General features: G+C 45.3%; 2 protein-coding genes across 2 annotated transcripts; both read left to right on the top strand.

Annotated features, from left to right (window-relative positions):
• The first annotated feature begins 471 nt into the window (after positions 1–471).
• On the top strand, positions 472–5,364 carry LOC129329140 (zinc finger protein 501-like). Its single transcript, XM_054978579.1, has one exon. It carries the CDS (start codon positions 485–487, stop codon positions 1,616–1,618), a length of 1,134 nt encoding a protein of 377 aa, XP_054834554.1. The 5' UTR covers positions 472–484; the 3' UTR covers positions 1,619–5,364.
• A 4,354-nt stretch (positions 5,365–9,718) lies between these two features.
• On the top strand, positions 9,719–17,697 carry LOC129328012 (zinc finger protein 501-like). The gene is made up of 5 exons (XM_054976755.1): positions 9,719–9,737; positions 10,637–10,719; positions 13,719–13,845; positions 14,633–14,725; positions 16,282–17,697. Exons 1-5 carry the CDS (start codon positions 9,719–9,721, stop codon positions 17,325–17,327), a joined length of 1,368 nt encoding a protein of 455 aa, XP_054832730.1. The 3' UTR covers positions 17,328–17,697.
• Positions 17,698–18,604: the final 907 nt, after the last annotated feature.

Here is an 18,604-nt window from a genome sequence, read left to right as displayed (position 1 = left end):
GAAGAGCAAAGATTCAACCAGTCCATTATCTGAGTACAAACTTAGTGTCTTCTTGCTGCATTTTGAGTCAGTCCCTCTGACTTGAAGTTCACATCAAAAAAGGAAATCTGTGCCAATCATTGTCCCAGTAAAATGCTGTTTTCTATTTCATTGTCACAAACAAGGGATCGGTCAATACCATCTCGCATTCCCAACATAGGCTTGAAAGTGTTCAGACATCAGTCCTTTGAACTCTTCCCTTCTCAATGTCAGTTGGTTTAGCTCTAGGCTTTTTTGTATGTGTGTTTATGCCAGGTTTCTCTTTCTTTCCGCAGATGTTGTGTGGGAGGTGGCAACTGAATATCCAGTGATGGAGAGAGAACACACGTATTCAGATGTGGAAGAGAACATTGAATATTGTGATACATTGGGCATCGTGGAGAGAACAAACCCACTTAATGAGAGGGAAAATTGTGATGGTTTCCAAGGTGACAGTTCTCAAGAAATGCCACCCCTTCAGAAAATATACAAAGACAACAATGATTGCCCAGGAGGTGCGGAAGGATTTTCTGAAACATCAGATACGACTACGACTATGCATGGGAATACCCATGATACAAGGAAAACATTTAAATGCCTGGAGTGTGGAAAAATGTTTGGATGGAAACATACTCTAACGGCTCATCAAAAAAATCATGCAGGGGAGAAAATATATAAATGCCCGGAGTGTGGGAAAAGCTTCAGTGAGAAAAGAAGACTGACTGTCCACCGAAGAACTCACACAGGGGAGAAACCATACAAATGCCTGGAATGTAGAAAAAGCTTTAGTCAGAGCGGACAGTTTACTGCCCACCAAAGAATTCACACAGGGGAGAAACCATATACATGCCTGGAGTGTGGAAAAAGCTTCAGAGAGAGTAGAAGCCTTACTTCCCATCGAAGAACTCACACAGGGGAGAAACCATATACATGCCTGGAGTGTGGAAAAAGCTTCAGAGGGAGTGGACAGCTTACTGACCACCGAAGAATTCACACAGGGGAGAAACCGTATACATGCCTGGAGTGTGGAAGAAGCTTCAGTCAAAGTGGACAGCTTACTACTCACCAAAGAACTCACACAGGGGAAAAACCGTACAAATGCCTGGAGTGTACAAAAAGCTTTAGACGGAGTGGACAGCTTACTGACCACCAAAGAATTCACACAGGGGAGAAACCATATACATGCCTGGAGTGTGGAAAAAGCTTCAGTGGGGGTGGATACCTTACTATCCACCGAAGAATTCACACAGGGGAGAAACCATATAAATGCCTGGAGTGTGGGAAAAGCTTCAGAGGGAGTACACATCTTACTGTTCACCAAAGAATTCACACAGAGGAGAAACCATATAAATGCTTGGAGTGTGGAAAAAGCTTCAGAGGGAGTACACATCTTACTGTTCACCAAAGAATTCATACAGGGGAGAAACCATATAAATGTTTGGAGTGTGGGAGATGCTTCAAACACCGTTCAGCCCTTAATTCCCACCAAAGAATTCATGCAGGGGAGAAACTATACAAATGCCTGGATTGTGCTAAAAGCTTCAGTTGTAGTGAAAGCCTTACTGCCCACCGAAGAATTCACTCAGGGGAAACCATATAAATGCCTGGAGTGTGGAAAAGCCTTTGGACCAATAGAGACTTTAACTTCCATCACAGACTTCACACAAGATAGAAATCATATAAGGGTCTGAAATGAGGAAAAAGCTTCAGTGATATTGGAAGTCTTATTTTCCACCAAAAAATTCATGGAGGTGATAAGAAATATAAATGCCTGTAGTGTGGCAAAAGGTTCAATGCGAGTATACACCTTACTTCCCACCAAAGAATTTACACAGATGAGAGACCGCATAACTGTATTCATGTAAATCAATCTCTAACTCAGGGCACCTTCACTTGGCCACTCAAACAGGCAGCTATCTATCTGCTAATTAAGAAACTATCTCTAGACAAAACTGATGTGGTCAATTATCATTCAGTCGCTAATCTGGCCTTTCTGGGCAAAGTGATTGAGAAAGTAGTAGCTGACCAACTCCAGATCTTCTTGGAAAACTCTAGCACTCTAGACCCTTTCCAGTCTGGATTCAGACCAAGGCACGGGACAAAGACAGCACTAGTAGCATTAGTGGATGATCTCTGTCTGAACATAGACAAAGGCCACGCCTCCTTATTGCTCCTCCTGAATCTGTCTGCAGCCTTTGACACAGTAGACCAATGCATCCTCTTGAGGCATTTAGAAACAGAAGTGGGCATCAAAGGATGCGCGTTGGACTGCCTTAGACTCAAAAGGGTTGCCGTCAGAAATCAGCTATCTCCAGGTTCTGTCCCAAGTTCTTCAGGGCGCAACCTTATCTCCCATGTTATTCCATCTCTACATAAAACCTTTAGGTTTACTTGTTAAGACAAGTTAAAATATTATAATAACACAGCAGTAGTGTAAGGTTCCACTTACTAGAGTTATCACAATTCAGCTAGAAAAATAAATGCAGCTGAATATTGCTATCAGCTGTGTAATTAGGATGCAGTAGGTCTTACTAATTAGAGTAGTTACACCCTATTAATCTTATTCTCTACTTTCCCTTGCTCCACCACCCACCCGATCAGAATCAAACAATAAGATACGTGAAATCAATTAAATAGAATAAAAACCTCCCACAACCAGGCTGAGGAAAGAAAGCAGAAACTCACACACAGCAACAGTCTAAAATGGCCACTAAAAGCACCAGTCGGCTAGGCACGAAAACAGAAATGAGACTAAAGGAACGAAGAGCAAACTAGTTAAAAGGAAACAGCAAAGAGTACACAAGTTTGCCACCTAGAAAAAGTGAGAGAAATCAAACTCCTTCCCTACTAGCCAGCCCAGAAAAGGAGGCATGGTTCAGCATCTCAGAAAGGATGGGGAGCGGGGGGTAATTGCTCAAGCCGAGCAAGGTCAGCTGCTATCAAAACAAAAACCAAGATTAAAGAACTAAGAGCTAGAGCCTCAAGAGAGCCTATAAATGTTTGAATAACTAAGATAACAAGTATTTAACAGAGAAATAGCAATAAAATAAATCTGCTGGAGCAGCAGCTACACATGTCCAAATCACAACCCCGCCCAACCGCAAAACCTTTAGGAGAACTCATTTGCAGCTATGGAGTTGGATGTCATCAAAATCAGATGATATCCAACTCTATATCTGACTATCCAGGTCCCCTCAGGATGCAGTAGAAATCTTAGATCGCTGCCTGACAGCCATAGTGAAATGGGTGAAAAATAAATTAAATTTGAACCCAGACAGGATTGAAGTGATGCTTGTTGGAAAGTGAACCACTGAAAAACATTGTACTCTCCACTTTTGATGGAGTTTGTTTGACCCTTGCAGACTCAGTGAAGAGCCTAGCGGTTATACTGGATCCCGTGCTACTACTAGAAAAACAAGTTAAGGCAGCTTCAAAAAATGCTTACTACAGTCTCACTCTAGCCTGGAAGACGGCTTCTTATCTTGGCACAGCTGACCTGGCCACCTGGATCCATGCTACGGTAACATCAAAACAGTTCCAACAAGGAATAAATTCTGTCTCTTATTTAAAAAACGTGCCTATTGTATGGCTCTATACATTGGTCTCCCATCTAAGTTAACTAGGTGCCTCCATTTGGTGCAAACTGCTGTGGATCAACTATTATCAGGAGCGAGCAGGAGTTTGAACATCACTCCCATTCTACAGTCACGCCATTGGCTACTTACCAGTTACTGTGCTCAGTTTAAGGTATTGGTTATTATATACAAAGCTCTTCATGGCCTTGGTCAGGCGCACCTGTGGGACCACCTCCCTCCCTATGCCCCTCCATGGCAGCTTCACTCATCTGAAATGGGTCTCTTGCAGGTGCTAGCCTGTACATGGGTGAAATCAACAGCAGCCTGCACACGGGCTTTGGGCCTATTCGAATCCATGTTCCTTTTGACACACGGTTAAAGAGCTATGTTTGCTGGAGAAAGGGGTTTTGTAATAGCCTTTTGTTTGAACTCTGATATTTCACAACAGCCTTTGTTTAAAAGACAAGATGTTCTGCCAAAACCACTGGCAATTATTAAAGCCAGAGGCAGTATGATCTGGAAAGTTTGGGTTGCAGTTGGGCCATGAAGAATCTTGACCACAATGGAGTGGTTTGAATTTTTGGCAGTCGGACACAGTTTATGATTTCCTTTTTGCTGACATGGTTTATGATTTCCTTTTGAGCTAAATTTTCAGAATAACAAGAGTTCACAGAGAGTTCGTGCTGTCTTTTTCCTGAAGCAAGGATGCAGACTTCCATTTTTGACCTTAGCAAATCTTTACTTTAAGACCCCTACTCAATTTGGTGACTGAGGCTGAGAGGAAGACTGATGGGGGGGGGACAACTTTAGTAGATTGCTTCCTCCTCCTGCAGATGGTTTAAGATGCTGTATATTCATGTTGTATTGGGTAGATTAGAGAGATTATGGAAACATGATTCCTCATAAGGAAAGTACAGGGATTTTCAGATGAAGTTAATAGTTGAACTTAAAAGGGAAGAGGTTAGTTCACTATTTAGAATAGGGGAATCAGTTATAACCTTTAGTACTCTCGCAACGCTCTCAAGTATTATTTCTCAAGTTTAATGCTCTCAAGTATTTATTCAAACTGCTATTTCATTTATTCATCCTGATATGAGTTCTTAGTGCTCTTAGGATCATGTATTCATATAGAAGAATATTCACATGCACACAGAGGTATATATGTATCAGGCACGTTCATATCCATATAAGGTAGTCAGGATAGATGGTTATATAAGTAATGGCTAAGTTAAGAGATGTTATTCATTTAAGGGACAAGGTTTGGGATGCTGCAATGGAAACATAGTTGGATAGTGATATGTTTTAGGAAATTCCAAGATGGGTTAAAGTGACCCAGGAGGGAAAAATAGTTCTGGGAAAAGGGGAAGTTATATAACCACAGGCGAGTCAAGTCCCATAACAAAGGAAATTCAGTAAGGTTACAATTGTTTTGCAAAATGTTATTGATTGTGGTACTTTCCTTGCCAAAGATGAGATAAATCCCAGGGATCCGATTGGATGAGAGAGGTGGGCAGATTTGCCCAAGAGGGTATAAAAGATGGGTGTAGAGCTGAGAAAAACACGAGCCCCTGGCTTGCAAGTGCCCCAGACAGAAAGCTAAGCATCTTTCTCTGCGATACAGATCTCCTGGATTGGTGAGACATTATGCTATACCATGACAATATATAATTCAAATGTTATTACCTTTGCTTTTGCTGGACGAGTACTGTTAGAAATAAAGTTAAGTTCTAGAATTTTTCTTTATGCATTACACGTTTTCCCTTATGTTACAGTTCTGTTCCTTAGAGCTTTGTATTACAATTTTTAAAGAGATTTCTTCTAAATAAATTCTATAGTTCTCTGAATTAGTTGTTTTTGATTCCTTTTCCTTCTACTCGGACGTACACTCTCAGAGCAGACTAGAAAAGATTCCCCTCTCGCAAGCAGGAGCTGTTGGGTGGTTATAGAATACCAGTTAACAGCCCCTACCCTATGGAATGGCCTGTCTGAGGACGTCAGGGGAGCCCCCACCCTCCTGACTTTCCACAAAAATGACAAACCGAATTATTCAAAAAGGCTTTTTTCTTAACCAGGAGGGCAGTATTGTAGGGAAAAGGTCCCTGATATCTCATAAATGAGTTAGGAACCATCGACTTCACTTGCCTTACATATTACCTGTTGCTTTAAATATGTATTCTTATATACTACCTGTGCTTCATGTTGTTTAACGTCAGTCCTTGAACTGATTATGTTCTATTTCAGCAATTCTTCAGCGCCATATTGGATCCTTGGTAATGATATGTCTTTGTAAACTTAGATTCAGTTATCCTATGGCATTGTTTATGGAAATGTTCTTGACACAGTATGGAAATGTCGGCCCTTGTGCTTTGCTACTGATGGTACTAATCTCACACTATGTAATCCTCCTTGAGTCTCAGTGAGAAAGGCAGAACATAAATTACATACATACATACATACATACATACATACATACATACATAAAATAACTGCCCATAATGCAGGATGTCTCAGCCCTAGACCCCTTCCAGTCTGGGTTCCGTCTGGGACATGGGACAGAGACATTGCTGGTCGCCCTCACAGACGATCTTCGTAGACATCTGGATTGAGGCGGCTCGGCGCTGCTGATATTATTGGATCTGTCGGCAGCATTCGATACAGTCGATTACAATCTTCTGACTCACCGCCTCGCCGATGTGGGGATACGAGGGACTGCCTTACAGTGGCTTGTCTCTTTTCTCCATGGTCGGGGACAGAGGGTGGCGCTTGGGGAGAAATTGTCATCCTGCCACCCTTTGGTGTGTGGGGTCCCACAGGGAGCAATACTCTCCCCTTTATTGTTTGACATCTATATGCACCCCCTTGCCCAGCTGGTGCGAAGTTTCGGACTTGGGTGTCATCAATATGCAGATGATACCCAGTTGTATCTGATGATGGACGGCTGGCCCAGTTCAGCCCCAAATGTCCTGGAACATGCTTTTGCAGCCGTGACTGGTTGGTTGAAGCAGTCTCAGCTGAAACTGAACCCGACGAAGACAGAGGTCCTGTACTTGAGCCATGAGGGATTAGGTTCGGGACTCTGGCTCCCGGCCCTTGATGGGGCACCATTAGTGCCAGTTCCAAGGGTTAAGAGCCTGGGGGTGATCTTGGATGCCTCCCTGAAAATGGAGGCACAGGTCACAGCGGTTATCAGGTCCTCTTTTTTCCATCTGCGGCAGACCAGGCAACTTGTCCGTTACCTGTCAACCCGTGACTTAACTACAGTGATCTAAGCAACGGTCATCTCTAGGCTAGATTACTGTAACTCACTCTACGCGGGGTTGCCTTTGAGCCTGACCCGGAGATTACAGCTGGTACAAAATGCAGCAGTGCGTGTTATTATGAGAGTGCCAAACAAGGCACATATAACACCATTCTTACGTGAGCTGCATTGATTGCCAGTGGAGTACCGGATCAGATTCAAGGTTCTGGAATTGACCTATATGGCCCTGTGCGGACTGGGGCCAGCGTATCTACAGGACCGTCTCTCCCCATATATTCCCCAGAGGACACTCCGATCAGGGGACAAACAGCTGTTAGTGGTCCCTGGCCCCAAGGAGGCCCGCCTAGCCTTGACTAGAGCCAGGGCCTTTTTGGTCCTGGCTCCCACCTGGTGGAATGCTCTGTCTGCTGAAATCAGGGCCCGGCAGGACTTACTATCCTTTCGCTGGGCCTGCAAGACAGAGTTGTTCCGCCAGGCATATGGCTGAGGCTGGGCCTCCGCCAGCCTGGAAAAAGAAAACCCTCCTTGTGAAGGCTGTCCACCATCTTGTTTTAAATATATAGTTTTTAACGAATGTGCATTTTTAATTGTATTTTAATATGTTGGTATCTGCCCTGAGCCTGCTTGCGGGGAGGGAGGAATACAAATTTGAAACAAATAAATAAATAAAAATAAATAAAGTGCAAGAACAACAGGAATTATTCTTGATCGTCATCCCTGGCACCACTTTCTTATCCCTGAGGATCTTTTCTCGTTCCTCCATGGCTGCCCTTCCCACTCTCCATCTCCTGACTGCAGTTCCAGTGAAGAAAGCAGCTCCTTGGTAATCCGGACTCTATGGCAGGATTCCCTGCTGAGGTCCCTCCCTCCCCAAAACCTTGCCCTCTCTAGGCTCCACCCCCAAATATCCAGGAATCTACCACCCCAGAATTGGCAACCCTAGTTCTGACTCATCGCAGCAACACTAGATGAAGCAATGGCTTCTGAGATCATCCCTTCCAAACAAACTGTAGGCCATAATAGATTTATAACAAAAGGTCACACTCTGGCTTTTTCTCCTGTGGGGAGCCAAAGTGGCCTCCCTTCTTCTCCCTCCCTTGCAAGAACCCTGTGAGGTAGGCCAAAGCCAGACAGCAACTTCCGGTCGCAGAATTAATCTTTGAACCGGGATTTGCTTTACTCTACTCTGACATTGTAACCTCTGCTCCACACAGGCTCTTATAGGTCAGGGAAGTGGTTAAACATCTGCATTTTCCCACAGAGGAGATACTTTCCACCCTCCACATCTGTGCTGCTTGCACAGTCAACTCTTTGCTTCCATGGCTAATCTCTGCCCTTCATTTTGAGAGGCCAATTTTGAGGCTCCTCACTTTATTTTCTGAGGCTTATTTTCCTGGAGACTCCAAAAACCAAGACTCGGAAAGAGGGAAAGTTCTAATCTTCCACTGACCCATCCAAATAGGCACAGTATCACCTGACCCTTCCATGTAGGATGCCCCATTTATTAGATATTTATTTATGTTGGGGAAAATGGGTTAACTTTAACTTTTAAAAACAGTTTACTTCTAAAGGAAAAAGGTACATGGGGTTCCTACAAAATAAGCTACATCTCAGCACTATGGAGTACAAACTTTAAAAGGTATGGATAATGGAGATTCTTCTTCTTTTTCTTCTTCTTGACTTTTTGGGAAGGAAGTCACCTGACCTAATGACCGATAACAGTTTACAAACTCATCTCAGAGCCAAGCTACAAGTGACTCCTGACACAGGTTGGACACTTGTCAGCTTCCCTCAAGTTTTGATGGGAAATGTAGGCATCCTGGTCTTGCAGCTGAAATGGAGAGCCAAGCTGTAAAACCAGGACGCCTACATTTCCCATCAAAACTTGAAGCAAACTGACAAGTGTCCAATCTGTGTAAGGCGTCACTTGTAGCTTGGCTCTCAGTTTCCAGGGCTTTGAATCAGATTATTGGCTCTGAGCCAGGTGTTCTTCCAGGTCAACACAAATAACAGAAACACTAGCTAAGCACATTAACCCCATAATGAATGAATGTCAGACCTTGCAACATATATTCCAACTATTTATAATCCGCTTTTCTCAGTGAGACTCAAGGCAGATTACACAGTATGAGATTAGTACAATCCGTATCAAGTACATTTCCATACAGCATCAAGGGCATTTCCATAAACAATGCCATACGGTAAATAGATGCAAGTTTAATGGGGTGTGAATAAACCTAGTATTTTCAGGAAAAAAAATAGATGCAAGTTTACAAAGACATAGCCTTAGCAAGAATCCAATACAGAGCAGAAGAAATACAGAAACAGAACATAATCAATTCTAGGACTGACATTACACAACACGAAGCACAGGTAGTACATAGGAGTACATATTTAAAGCAACATAGTGGTGAAGTCTATGGTCCCTAACTCATCAGCAAGGCATCTGAGACCCCCTCCCTACAATACAGCCCTCCTATTTGAGTAAAAAGCCTTTTTGAATAATTCAGTTTTGCATAGTTTGCAGAAAGCCAGGAGCATGGGGGCTCTCCTGACCTCCTCAGGCAAGCCCTTCTACAGGGTAGGGGCCACCACAGAGAAAGCCCTGTTGATTTCGCCCATGTGCAGCCTGGCACCTGCAGGACACCCTGTTCAGATGAGCGAAGCAGCCCTGGGGGAACATAGGGAGCAAGGCAGCCCCCTAGGCCCCGCAGGCCGCTTTCCTTTCTCTCTCCTCAATCAGTTTTCATGATGAGAGAGCCTCTCCAAGGGTTAAAACAAGGCAGTCTTTACTCCTAGAGAGGCACATGGGAGGGGGGAGCGTTTCCTGCAGAAGTCTTTTCTTTCTTTCTCGGCTGCTGCTTGCATGGCTGGAAGTGAATCCGGTGAGCTCAAAGGGGCTTTGCGGGGAGGAGATATGGGGGGGGGGGGGTGCAATGCAAAGGAGGAGCAAAAGGAGGGGGGTGTTAATTTGGGGGAGAGCCCCTCCCTTCCATTTACGCCTCCCCCTGCCCTGGGGTCCCCCTGCAGCCTCAGTAAGAGCCACTCTGTGCAATCTGCAAAGAAGAGCTGGGGAACAAAGACCTGCAGGAGGGACAAATAGGAAAGGGTCCTGTTTGCCTTTTTAGGCTGGGGAAGGGGCGACGGGTCAAGGCTGCAGAGCAGCCGGAGGGGTGGGAGATCGGGGAGGGGGAGAAGTTGTGTTCCAGGGTTATGATCCAGAGTTTCAGGATCTTTTCAGGGCCAGCAGTTTGAGGTGCTGGTTGGAAGAAAAAAGACCAGGCCCCACTCGGCACACCTAGAAGAGGTCAGTCTCTGACCTAATTCAGACAAGCAGAGACGCAACTTCTCCTTTGCAAGCTAGTTTTCTGCGTGCAGGAAGGAGTTTTCCCATCATGCAAAGAAACATGTTTAGTCGCTAGGTCCGCAGCTGGACTTTTCCCACTTCCGTCCCAGCCCCTCAGGGCCTCTCCCCCTTCTTGGCCTCTCCTCAAGGGGTGGGGCAGGCCAGAGGGTCTCTCAGAGGGGAGGAGGGACTGGTGTGGCTTCCAGCAGGACCGGAGATTCCTCAGTGCCCAGGAATGGATCTGGCAAGCTTGGAAGGAAACATGACCAGGAGGGGAGGTGGGTGGAGGGATGAGGAAGGGAGGACCTTCCTCCAAGCAAAACGGGTGGCTGGGAGGGAAGATGGCTGGGCAAATCCAGAGAGAGCCTCACTGACGTTGGTGCAGAAGATGTTTGTGTAGCTTAAAGAGTTTTTCAGTCATCTTTCTCACCTTCGCAGGCAGCCCAGAAGCCCCCCTGATGCCTTCTCCACCCTCTCCTCCATGTGGTGAAGTGAAAAGAGCCGCCATGAAGCCAGCTCAGGTAAGGGCAGGGGAGGAAGTGTGTGTCACAGGGCAGGAATGGTTCCTTCTCCTTCCCCAGACATTGCACTTAAATCTCTGGGAATTTCACATGCCGGAATTGGCAACCCTACTGTGTGTGTGTGTGTGAGAGAGAGAGAGAGATTCTTCTTAGCTGCCTGGCAGAATCCCATTTTACAATGCTGAGGGCTGGTGCAAAAATGTCAAACTCTTGTAAATAAATCAGTATAGGAAGCTGGATTGATTGATATCCGTTGTAGGTGCTGCTGGTGGGCCTCTCTGTCACTGGGATTGGAACAGATGTGGGTGTAGCATAGAGCTTGGCTGTGGACGATGGATTCTTTGGTTGCTTCGGATGGTGGCTGGAGACATGCAGATACATTTGGCAGTCAGCAGGTGTATCTACCCCGAGGCTCTCATCCCCCGTCCCTGATGGCTCTCTGGCCATTCAGGTCCCCTAGGGGCCTCTAAGAGCTCTGGTCGCTTGTTTGAAGCCCCCTGGCTTCCTGGGTTCTTTTGAGTGTGTGTACCCCCTTAGCAAGCAACAGGGGACACAGGCTGGTAAAATATAGGAGTTTATTAGAGAAAGAAGATAGGAGCATGTGCTAGGCAAAAACCGCTCATGAAAGCATTCAGGCAAGGCAGAAAACAAGTAACGGCTTGCTAGTCTATTTATGTTCTAACTGGATAAATTCTACTTGCTGGCTAACTGACTAAACATTCTCTGAGTTGGTTCCAAAGCTGGTTGGTCTTGCCGAAGTCCATTCATGCCAGCTTGAATGCCTACAGAGTAGCATAACTGGTCAAGACTGGTCTGGAATGGTGGAGAGTGGTGGAATGGTAAAGTGCCTAAAACGGAGAGGCTTCTTCAAAGTGGAGGGGGCCTCATCCCACTGAAAGGAACCAATCAGGGCTCGTTTCTTCATTGGACGTTGCCTCAGTGTGAAAGTTTAGGGAGGGTGGCAGGAGCTGAGAACGTCACCGAACACGGGGGCTTCCCCAGGCCACTTTCTCAGGAAGGAAAAGCCGTGCAGGTGCAGCTTATTAGCAAAGGCTGTGCCTTTCTCAGCAAGCAGGCCTGGTAAGACTGCTTGCAAGACATGGGGCTGAACCAAAGTTTGACTCTGTATTGGGGGGAACAGGGCCTTCTCCTTACCGCAGGTTTCTGCTCTAACGTGGTTCTTGTGCTTCCATCCAGTATTTGTATAGTGGGGGGTCTAGAAAATGTGCTTCTTGTGTGGATTGAGTGGTGGTAGAGAGGAAGTCGCTGATGTCATGGTGGAATTTCTGGAGTGCTTCTTTCCCACATGTCTAGACTATAAAAATGTCCTCCATATATCTCAGGTGTAAGAGGGATCTCAGTGCGTGGAGATGAGGAAGCACTGCTCCAAGTCAGCCATGAAAATGTTGGCATATTGTGGGGAAAGAAAAAAAAATGATTGCCTTCCAAGTTGCCAACAAATGAAGTAGTTAAGTACAAAGGGAGACATAGTGAAAGTGGAAAGATATAAAATGAATCTGACTAGCATCCTCAAGAGAAACAATCGAAGAGTAATGAAAAAGGCAAAATACAGATAAAAATCATCAACCAGGCCCGGGCCTTTTCCATCGTGGCTCCTGCTCCGTGGACTGGGCTCCATGAGGGGGGGTGGGGAGCCCCTTCCTTGGCGATCTTCAGGAGGCGCTGCAAGTCTTGCGTAGTTGTCCTAGCTTTTGAGGGGGTGTGAAGGGCAGAGGTCTTTTAATGGTGAGAGGGAGGGACGTTAATCTCAATCTTTGTTTGGAAAGTTTTTAACCATTTTATCAGATGCTTGGATCTATGTGGAAAGGTAGCATATAAATATTTCAATGACTAAATAAATAAATGACTCACACAGCTGTCCAATAAATCACTATTCACACCTTATAACAACAATACATGCATTATAACAAGTCATACATTATAATTACAATACATTCATACATTATAACAACAAAAATTAACAGAATGGGATGAAAATGAAGTGGAATAGAATGAAGTTGCCTCTCCAGCAGTTTTGATGCATAATCTTCCTCCAATCCAAATCACATTCCTTTTCTGTCTCCTTAATAACAACCCCTGTATGGAAAAACTCTTAAAATGAGACCACCTAGAACAGTTAGATACCCAACAGGTGAGCTTCAGCAAAACTCTTCCCAAAGTAAGTCAAAATACGTGACAAGCTTTATCCTTTTAACATTCCAGTTTGGTGTAGTGGTTAAGATCACGGGACTCTAATCTGGAGAGCTGAGTTTGATTCCCCACTCCTCCATTTGAAGCCAGCTGGGTGACCTTGGGCGAGTCACAGCTCTCTGGAGCTCTCTCAGCCCCTCCCACCTCACAGGGTAATTGTTGTGGGGTAATAATGGCATACTTTGTAAACCGCTCTGAGTGGGCATTAAGTTGTCCTGAAGCGCGGTATATAAATCGAATGTTGTTGTTGTTATTATTATTCACCTTTACAAATATAATTTGCATCTTTAGCTCTTTAAGCTTTACCTGGTTTGCTTTACCGCCTTCTTCCCTCTGAAACCTTCTAATATGGGAAATACAAATTCAAATGATTAAAAACAAAAGAATTTTTTTAATTGTTCAAAGCCGCCTGGCTGCTGGGTTGATTCCAAATCCATATTCCAGTCCAATGCTGTCTTTTGGTTATTTTGACATTATTCAGAGTAAATATTCTGCCTGGTCAAACCAACTCTATTCGTCTGAGTTTTGGCACCCAGGTGCAGGACTCTGTCTCTGAGCCAGGGTGTCCTTTGCAAGAGCTGGCTTTGCTTTGGGCCTAGCAAGGCCTAGACATTCGAACAGCCAGCTGTTCAGGCCCAGGGAGCCTTAAAGGAAGGTGGGAAGTGAATCCAAAAACTTTCAGAAAGGTCCAGTCTTACACTTAGGATTTAGCCATATGTTGGTCCATAAATTGATAACCATTCCTCCCTCCTCCTCTTATTTTTAATTTTCCCCCTTTTATTCTTCAGGGCCGGGTGTCCTTCGAAGAGGTGGCTGTGGATTTCTCCAAGGGGGAGTGGAGCCTGCTGAGCCCAGCCCAGAGAGCCCTGTACAAGGAAGTCATGCTGGAGAATTTTGGGAACGTGGCCTCTCTGGGTGAGCGTCCTTTTCTCCTGGGCTGTCTCCATCTTGCTCAGAGGAGGGGGCCTTAATGAGGAAGGCTGTGGGCAGCTTTGTGCTCTGGGCCCAATGGCTGATCACTGCCCCCCTCCATGAGGCTTCCTCTGAAGTGTGGGGGGTTCTGGGTTCTCCTTTCAGAGAGGGAGCCCCTGCTTAGCAGTCATTGGACCACCTGAGAGGGCATCAGAAGAGGTGACAAGAGATGCCTGGTTTGGGGAAAGTGGGAGGGTCAAAGCAAGGCTGGGCTTTGCCTTGGGTGTGGCTATGCGCCTAACTGTGTGTGTATGGTGCCGTCAAATTGCAAGTCGCCTAAGACAACCCCAGGAATTTTCAAGGCAAGACATGGTTTATCAGTGCCTGCCTGTGCATAGCGACCCTGTATTTCTTGGATGGTTTCCCATCCAGCTACTAACCAGCACCAATCCTGCTTAGATCTGAGAAGATCGGGCTCACCTGGGCCATCTAGGTCTGGGCAGGCCTGCCTTACCTGTGCTGAGATGTGGCTGCGGAGGGAAGTCTGCCGGCTTCTGCGCCTCTGACTTCTCAGCTGGCTTTTCTGTCTCAGCTGGGCTGGGAGCAGGAGCAGAACGGCCAATACTGGATGGAAGCTTCTCAGCCCCTCGTGTTCTCCGCTCTCCATTAAGCCCCTCTTACTTGCCTGTCGTGTAATTCTGGAGGTCTGGAGTGAATTTGCCTTGGAATTTCTGAATTGATGAGCGCAAGAAGGAATAATAATTTTCTGGGGTTCTTTTTCTGACGAAAGGACCTCTGATTGCCAAACCGGACCTCGTATCCAGGCTGGAGGAAGAGCTGCTTATCTCTGATGAAGAGGAGGGAGTGACTGGAGGCTGCCTAGGTCTGTTGTGGGTCCCTGTGTTGCTTGGGGTTCCTTCCAAGGACTGGGGGGGGGGGAGGTGGTTCTTGGTTCTTATCTTGAAACTTGTTTCTCCTCACAAGTACTTAAAATTTTATAAAGGCTCAAATGATGTCTGTAGATTGTGAAAATACACAGCATCTTTCTTCTACCCTCTCTGGCAAGGCCATTTCCCAACCCTGAGTCCCCTATAATTAGAACTACTATGGATTGAACCGCAGACCTTGCACTTGGAAAGCATGAGCTTTACCACAGAGAAATTACGCAAAGCAACTCCAGACAATGTGCTCATCCGCACACCTTCTCTTCTCCCCCATCCCCCATCATAGAGCAGTCTTGTAACTGATTCTGAGGGGCCAGACCTGTAAATATTTGCCTAAGTAAAATCCAGCATCCAAAGGAAAATCCATCATCTTGCAGAGGCAATTGTAGCTTCCCAAGCATCTTTTCACCCCTAAGTAGGATTCCCCTCTTCTGATTGTTTGGAGCAGGGAGTCAGGACGCTGCTGGGGTCCCCCAGCCAAGGTGCAGAAGTCATTTTTCTCATGGACGAGGACAGATAGGGCAGGATGTTTTATGACGTGTAACTAGCTTTGGGGCTGAAAAGCCTTTATCTTGTTACACAAAGCCTTGATTTTTGAAGCAGGCAAGATAACAGGTCATATCCTTTTTCTATTAACATCTCTTTATTGGCTCAGCATGTTCTAGCAGACTGTTTGTTTTGCTCCAAAATTCAAGGACAGAATTGGCCAGAGACCTTTCTGTGTTCCTTTTCTTCATCTGTATCTGAGTCCTGAAACTATATTTATGCTAAAGCTGCGCCTGTAGGGAAAAACCTGGTTAATTAAGAACACATTCCCTGGATTCTTCCCTACAGGCCTTGATTCTTACTCACACTGCCAGTGTCACCCCATTTTGGCAGCTGCTTCTGGCTTCTGAAATATGGAGGAGGGAGCAGGAAACTGAATGTAGTGGGGTGGAGTCATGAGGGATTTCAGCTGAAATGAGCGAATCTCCATCACTTCTGTCCTTGCTTCTCAGCAGAGCTGAGTCTCTCTCTGCCTTGTTTACTGAAAGGGAGGGTGACGAAAATTTTGTTCTGAACTTGTGGGGTTCCATTCTGAGATTAGAGGACATAGCTTTCCAAATATGGCCAGAGGGAATTTTGTGGCTCTGACACCTGAGGCAGAAAATCCACACAGCTTGTATCACTGCCCCAATTCCATCATCCCCCGTTGACCTAAGAAGAGCAAAGAATCAACCAGTTGGTGGCCTGAGAACAAACTCAGTGATTTCTAGCTGCATTCTGGGTCTCTGACTTGTGGTTCGTGTCTAAGAAGGATCTCTGTGCCAGTCACCGTCCCAGTGAAGTGCCGTTTTCCATTTAACTATCAATACCATCTAGCCTTCCCAACATAGGCTTGAAAATGTCCAGACATCAGTCCTTTGAATTCTTCCATTCTCAGTGTCAGTTGATTTACTTCTTGGATCTGTTCTTTGAATGTATGTTGATGCCAGGTTTCCCTTTCGTTCCACAGATGTTGTGTGGGAGGTGGCAACTGAATATCCAGTGATGGGGAGAGATCACACTTATTCAGATGTGGAAGAGAACATTGAATATTGTGATGCACTGAGCGTGGTGGAGGGAACAAACCCACTTAATGAGAGGGAACATTGTGATGTTTTCCAAGGTGACAATTCTCAAGAAATCCCACCCCTTCAAAAAATACCCAGAGGAGACAATAAGGATGAGTGCCCACGAGGTGTAGAAGGATTTTCTGAAACAGCAGATACGACTGTGCATGGGAACAGCCATAATATACGGAGAATATTTAAATGTCTGGAGTGTGGAAAAACCTTTGGACAGGAATATTCTCTAAATCACGCAGGAGAGAAAAAACATAAATGCCTGAGCGGAAGCCTTACTTCCCACGGAGAAATTCACACAGGGAAGAAACCATATAAATGCCTGGTGTGTAGAGAAAGCTTTAGACAGAGCGGACAGCTAGCTGTCCACCGAAGAATTCACGCAGGACAGAAATCATATAAATGCCTGGAGTGTGGAAAATGCTTCAGGCAGAATGGAAGCCTTACTGCCCACCAAAGAATTCACACAGAAGAGAAACCATATAAATGCCCGGATTGTGGAAAAAGTTTCAGATGGAGTGGACATCTTACTGCCCATCAAAGAATTCACACAGGAGAGAAACCATATAAATGCCTGGAATGTGAAAAAAGCTTCAGTTTTAGTGGAAACCTTATTGCCCACCGAAGAATTCACTCAGGGGAGAAACCATATAAATGCCTGGAGTGTGGAAAATGCTTCAGGCAGAATGGAAGCCTTACTGCCCACCGAAGAATTCACACAGGGGAGAAACCATATAAATGCCTGGAGTGTGGAAAATGCTTCAGTTGTAATGTACACCTTACTCGCCACCAAAGAATTCACACAGGAGAGAAACCATATAAATGCCTGGAGTGTGGAAAATGCTTCAGGCAGAATGGAAGCCTTACTCGCCATCAACAAAGTCACACCAGGGAGAAACCATTTAAGTGCCTTGAGTCTGGGGGAAAACATCAGTAACAATGGAAACCTTTCTTCCCACCAAAGAATTCAGAAAGGGGAGGTAGACATAGCAGATATTCTGTAGCAGAGTCATACTGAAGCTGATTCCTCAATCTGAGTAGTCTTTGTTCATGGGAATATGAGAACAAAGGAAACCCGAATCTTGGAGAAATTGACTCCACACCTCTGTCTCCAGCCCTTGGCCATGGACTGTGACCAAGAAAATGATTGAAGAGATGTGGCCTGGAGTGAGGTGGGGGCTCTCTTTAGTTCTCTTCCTTGTTTCATTGCCATGGACCTCCTCAGATATACAGAAAAACTTACACTAACGTAGTGGGCCTCTGTTATAACTATTAACTATTCAATTGGGATGGTGGTGTAAACTTCTATTAAGTCTTCTATAGGAAAACCATTTTCTTGTTATGTGGTCTTATGAATGAATTTGCAGACAGTTTTGTCTTTTTTCACAACTATATTAGCTCTGAGTCTTGTGGGTTCGAGTTTATACACCGTTCCCCGCTGAATTTTGAGTGTTCTGCTTCAATAAAGTTTGCAGTTAATTTTAGTTAAATTACCAAGTCTTGAGTTTTCTGCTGGTTCCACGTGGCCTGTTGGGCAAAATCGTACCCGGATTTTAGAGAGCCCAGACCCTCAGATTCTGCATTGTCTGCTCTGATTGGCCAGGGCTCTTCTGGGCTAGACACTTCTCATGCGGAGGACAGTCTTTCCCAGCACCTCTTGCTCCCAGGATCCTTGGAGACCCTTGAGAATGAATTTGAGATAGTGTGCATGCAATGCATACCCCGGGCCACGGAGCCACGGATCCCTCCTCCCTTGCCCCCTGGGCCGAGCGTTTTGGTGCTCTAGGCAAACTGGGACTTTTCCCCCTCCTTTCCGCATTCTGATACCTGCTGTGGTGTTCATGTTCCGAAATTTTTAAGCAACTGTTTCAGCTCAGTGATAAAAGCAGGGAACAATCTTAGTTGATTAAAATACTTTTTCTATCAAACTAAAAGAGAAATGAATGACAGTGAGTCTGTCTGTCTATTTATTTATTTATACTCTGCCCTATCGGAGGACCAAATTCAATTGCTCAAAAAAGCTATGTTATAGAATAGTCTGGTACACCGAGGTTTGCAGAATAGAATAGTCTGGTACACCGAGGTTTGCAGAATAGAATAGTCTGGTACACCGAGGTTTGCAGAATAGAATAGTCTGGTACACCGAGGTTTGCACCGAGTTCCCTGCAGCCACACAGCAGCTGTGAGGAATGGCTATTAAAAATAAAGGCGCGC

Source organism: Eublepharis macularius, chromosome 4 (genome assembly GCF_028583425.1).
Source record: "Eublepharis macularius isolate TG4126 chromosome 4, MPM_Emac_v1.0, whole genome shotgun sequence".
Taxonomy (NCBI): domain Eukaryota; kingdom Metazoa; phylum Chordata; class Lepidosauria; order Squamata; family Eublepharidae; genus Eublepharis; species Eublepharis macularius.
Note: the sequence above shows the minus strand (reverse complement) of the source record. Positions and strands in the feature narration are given on the sequence as shown.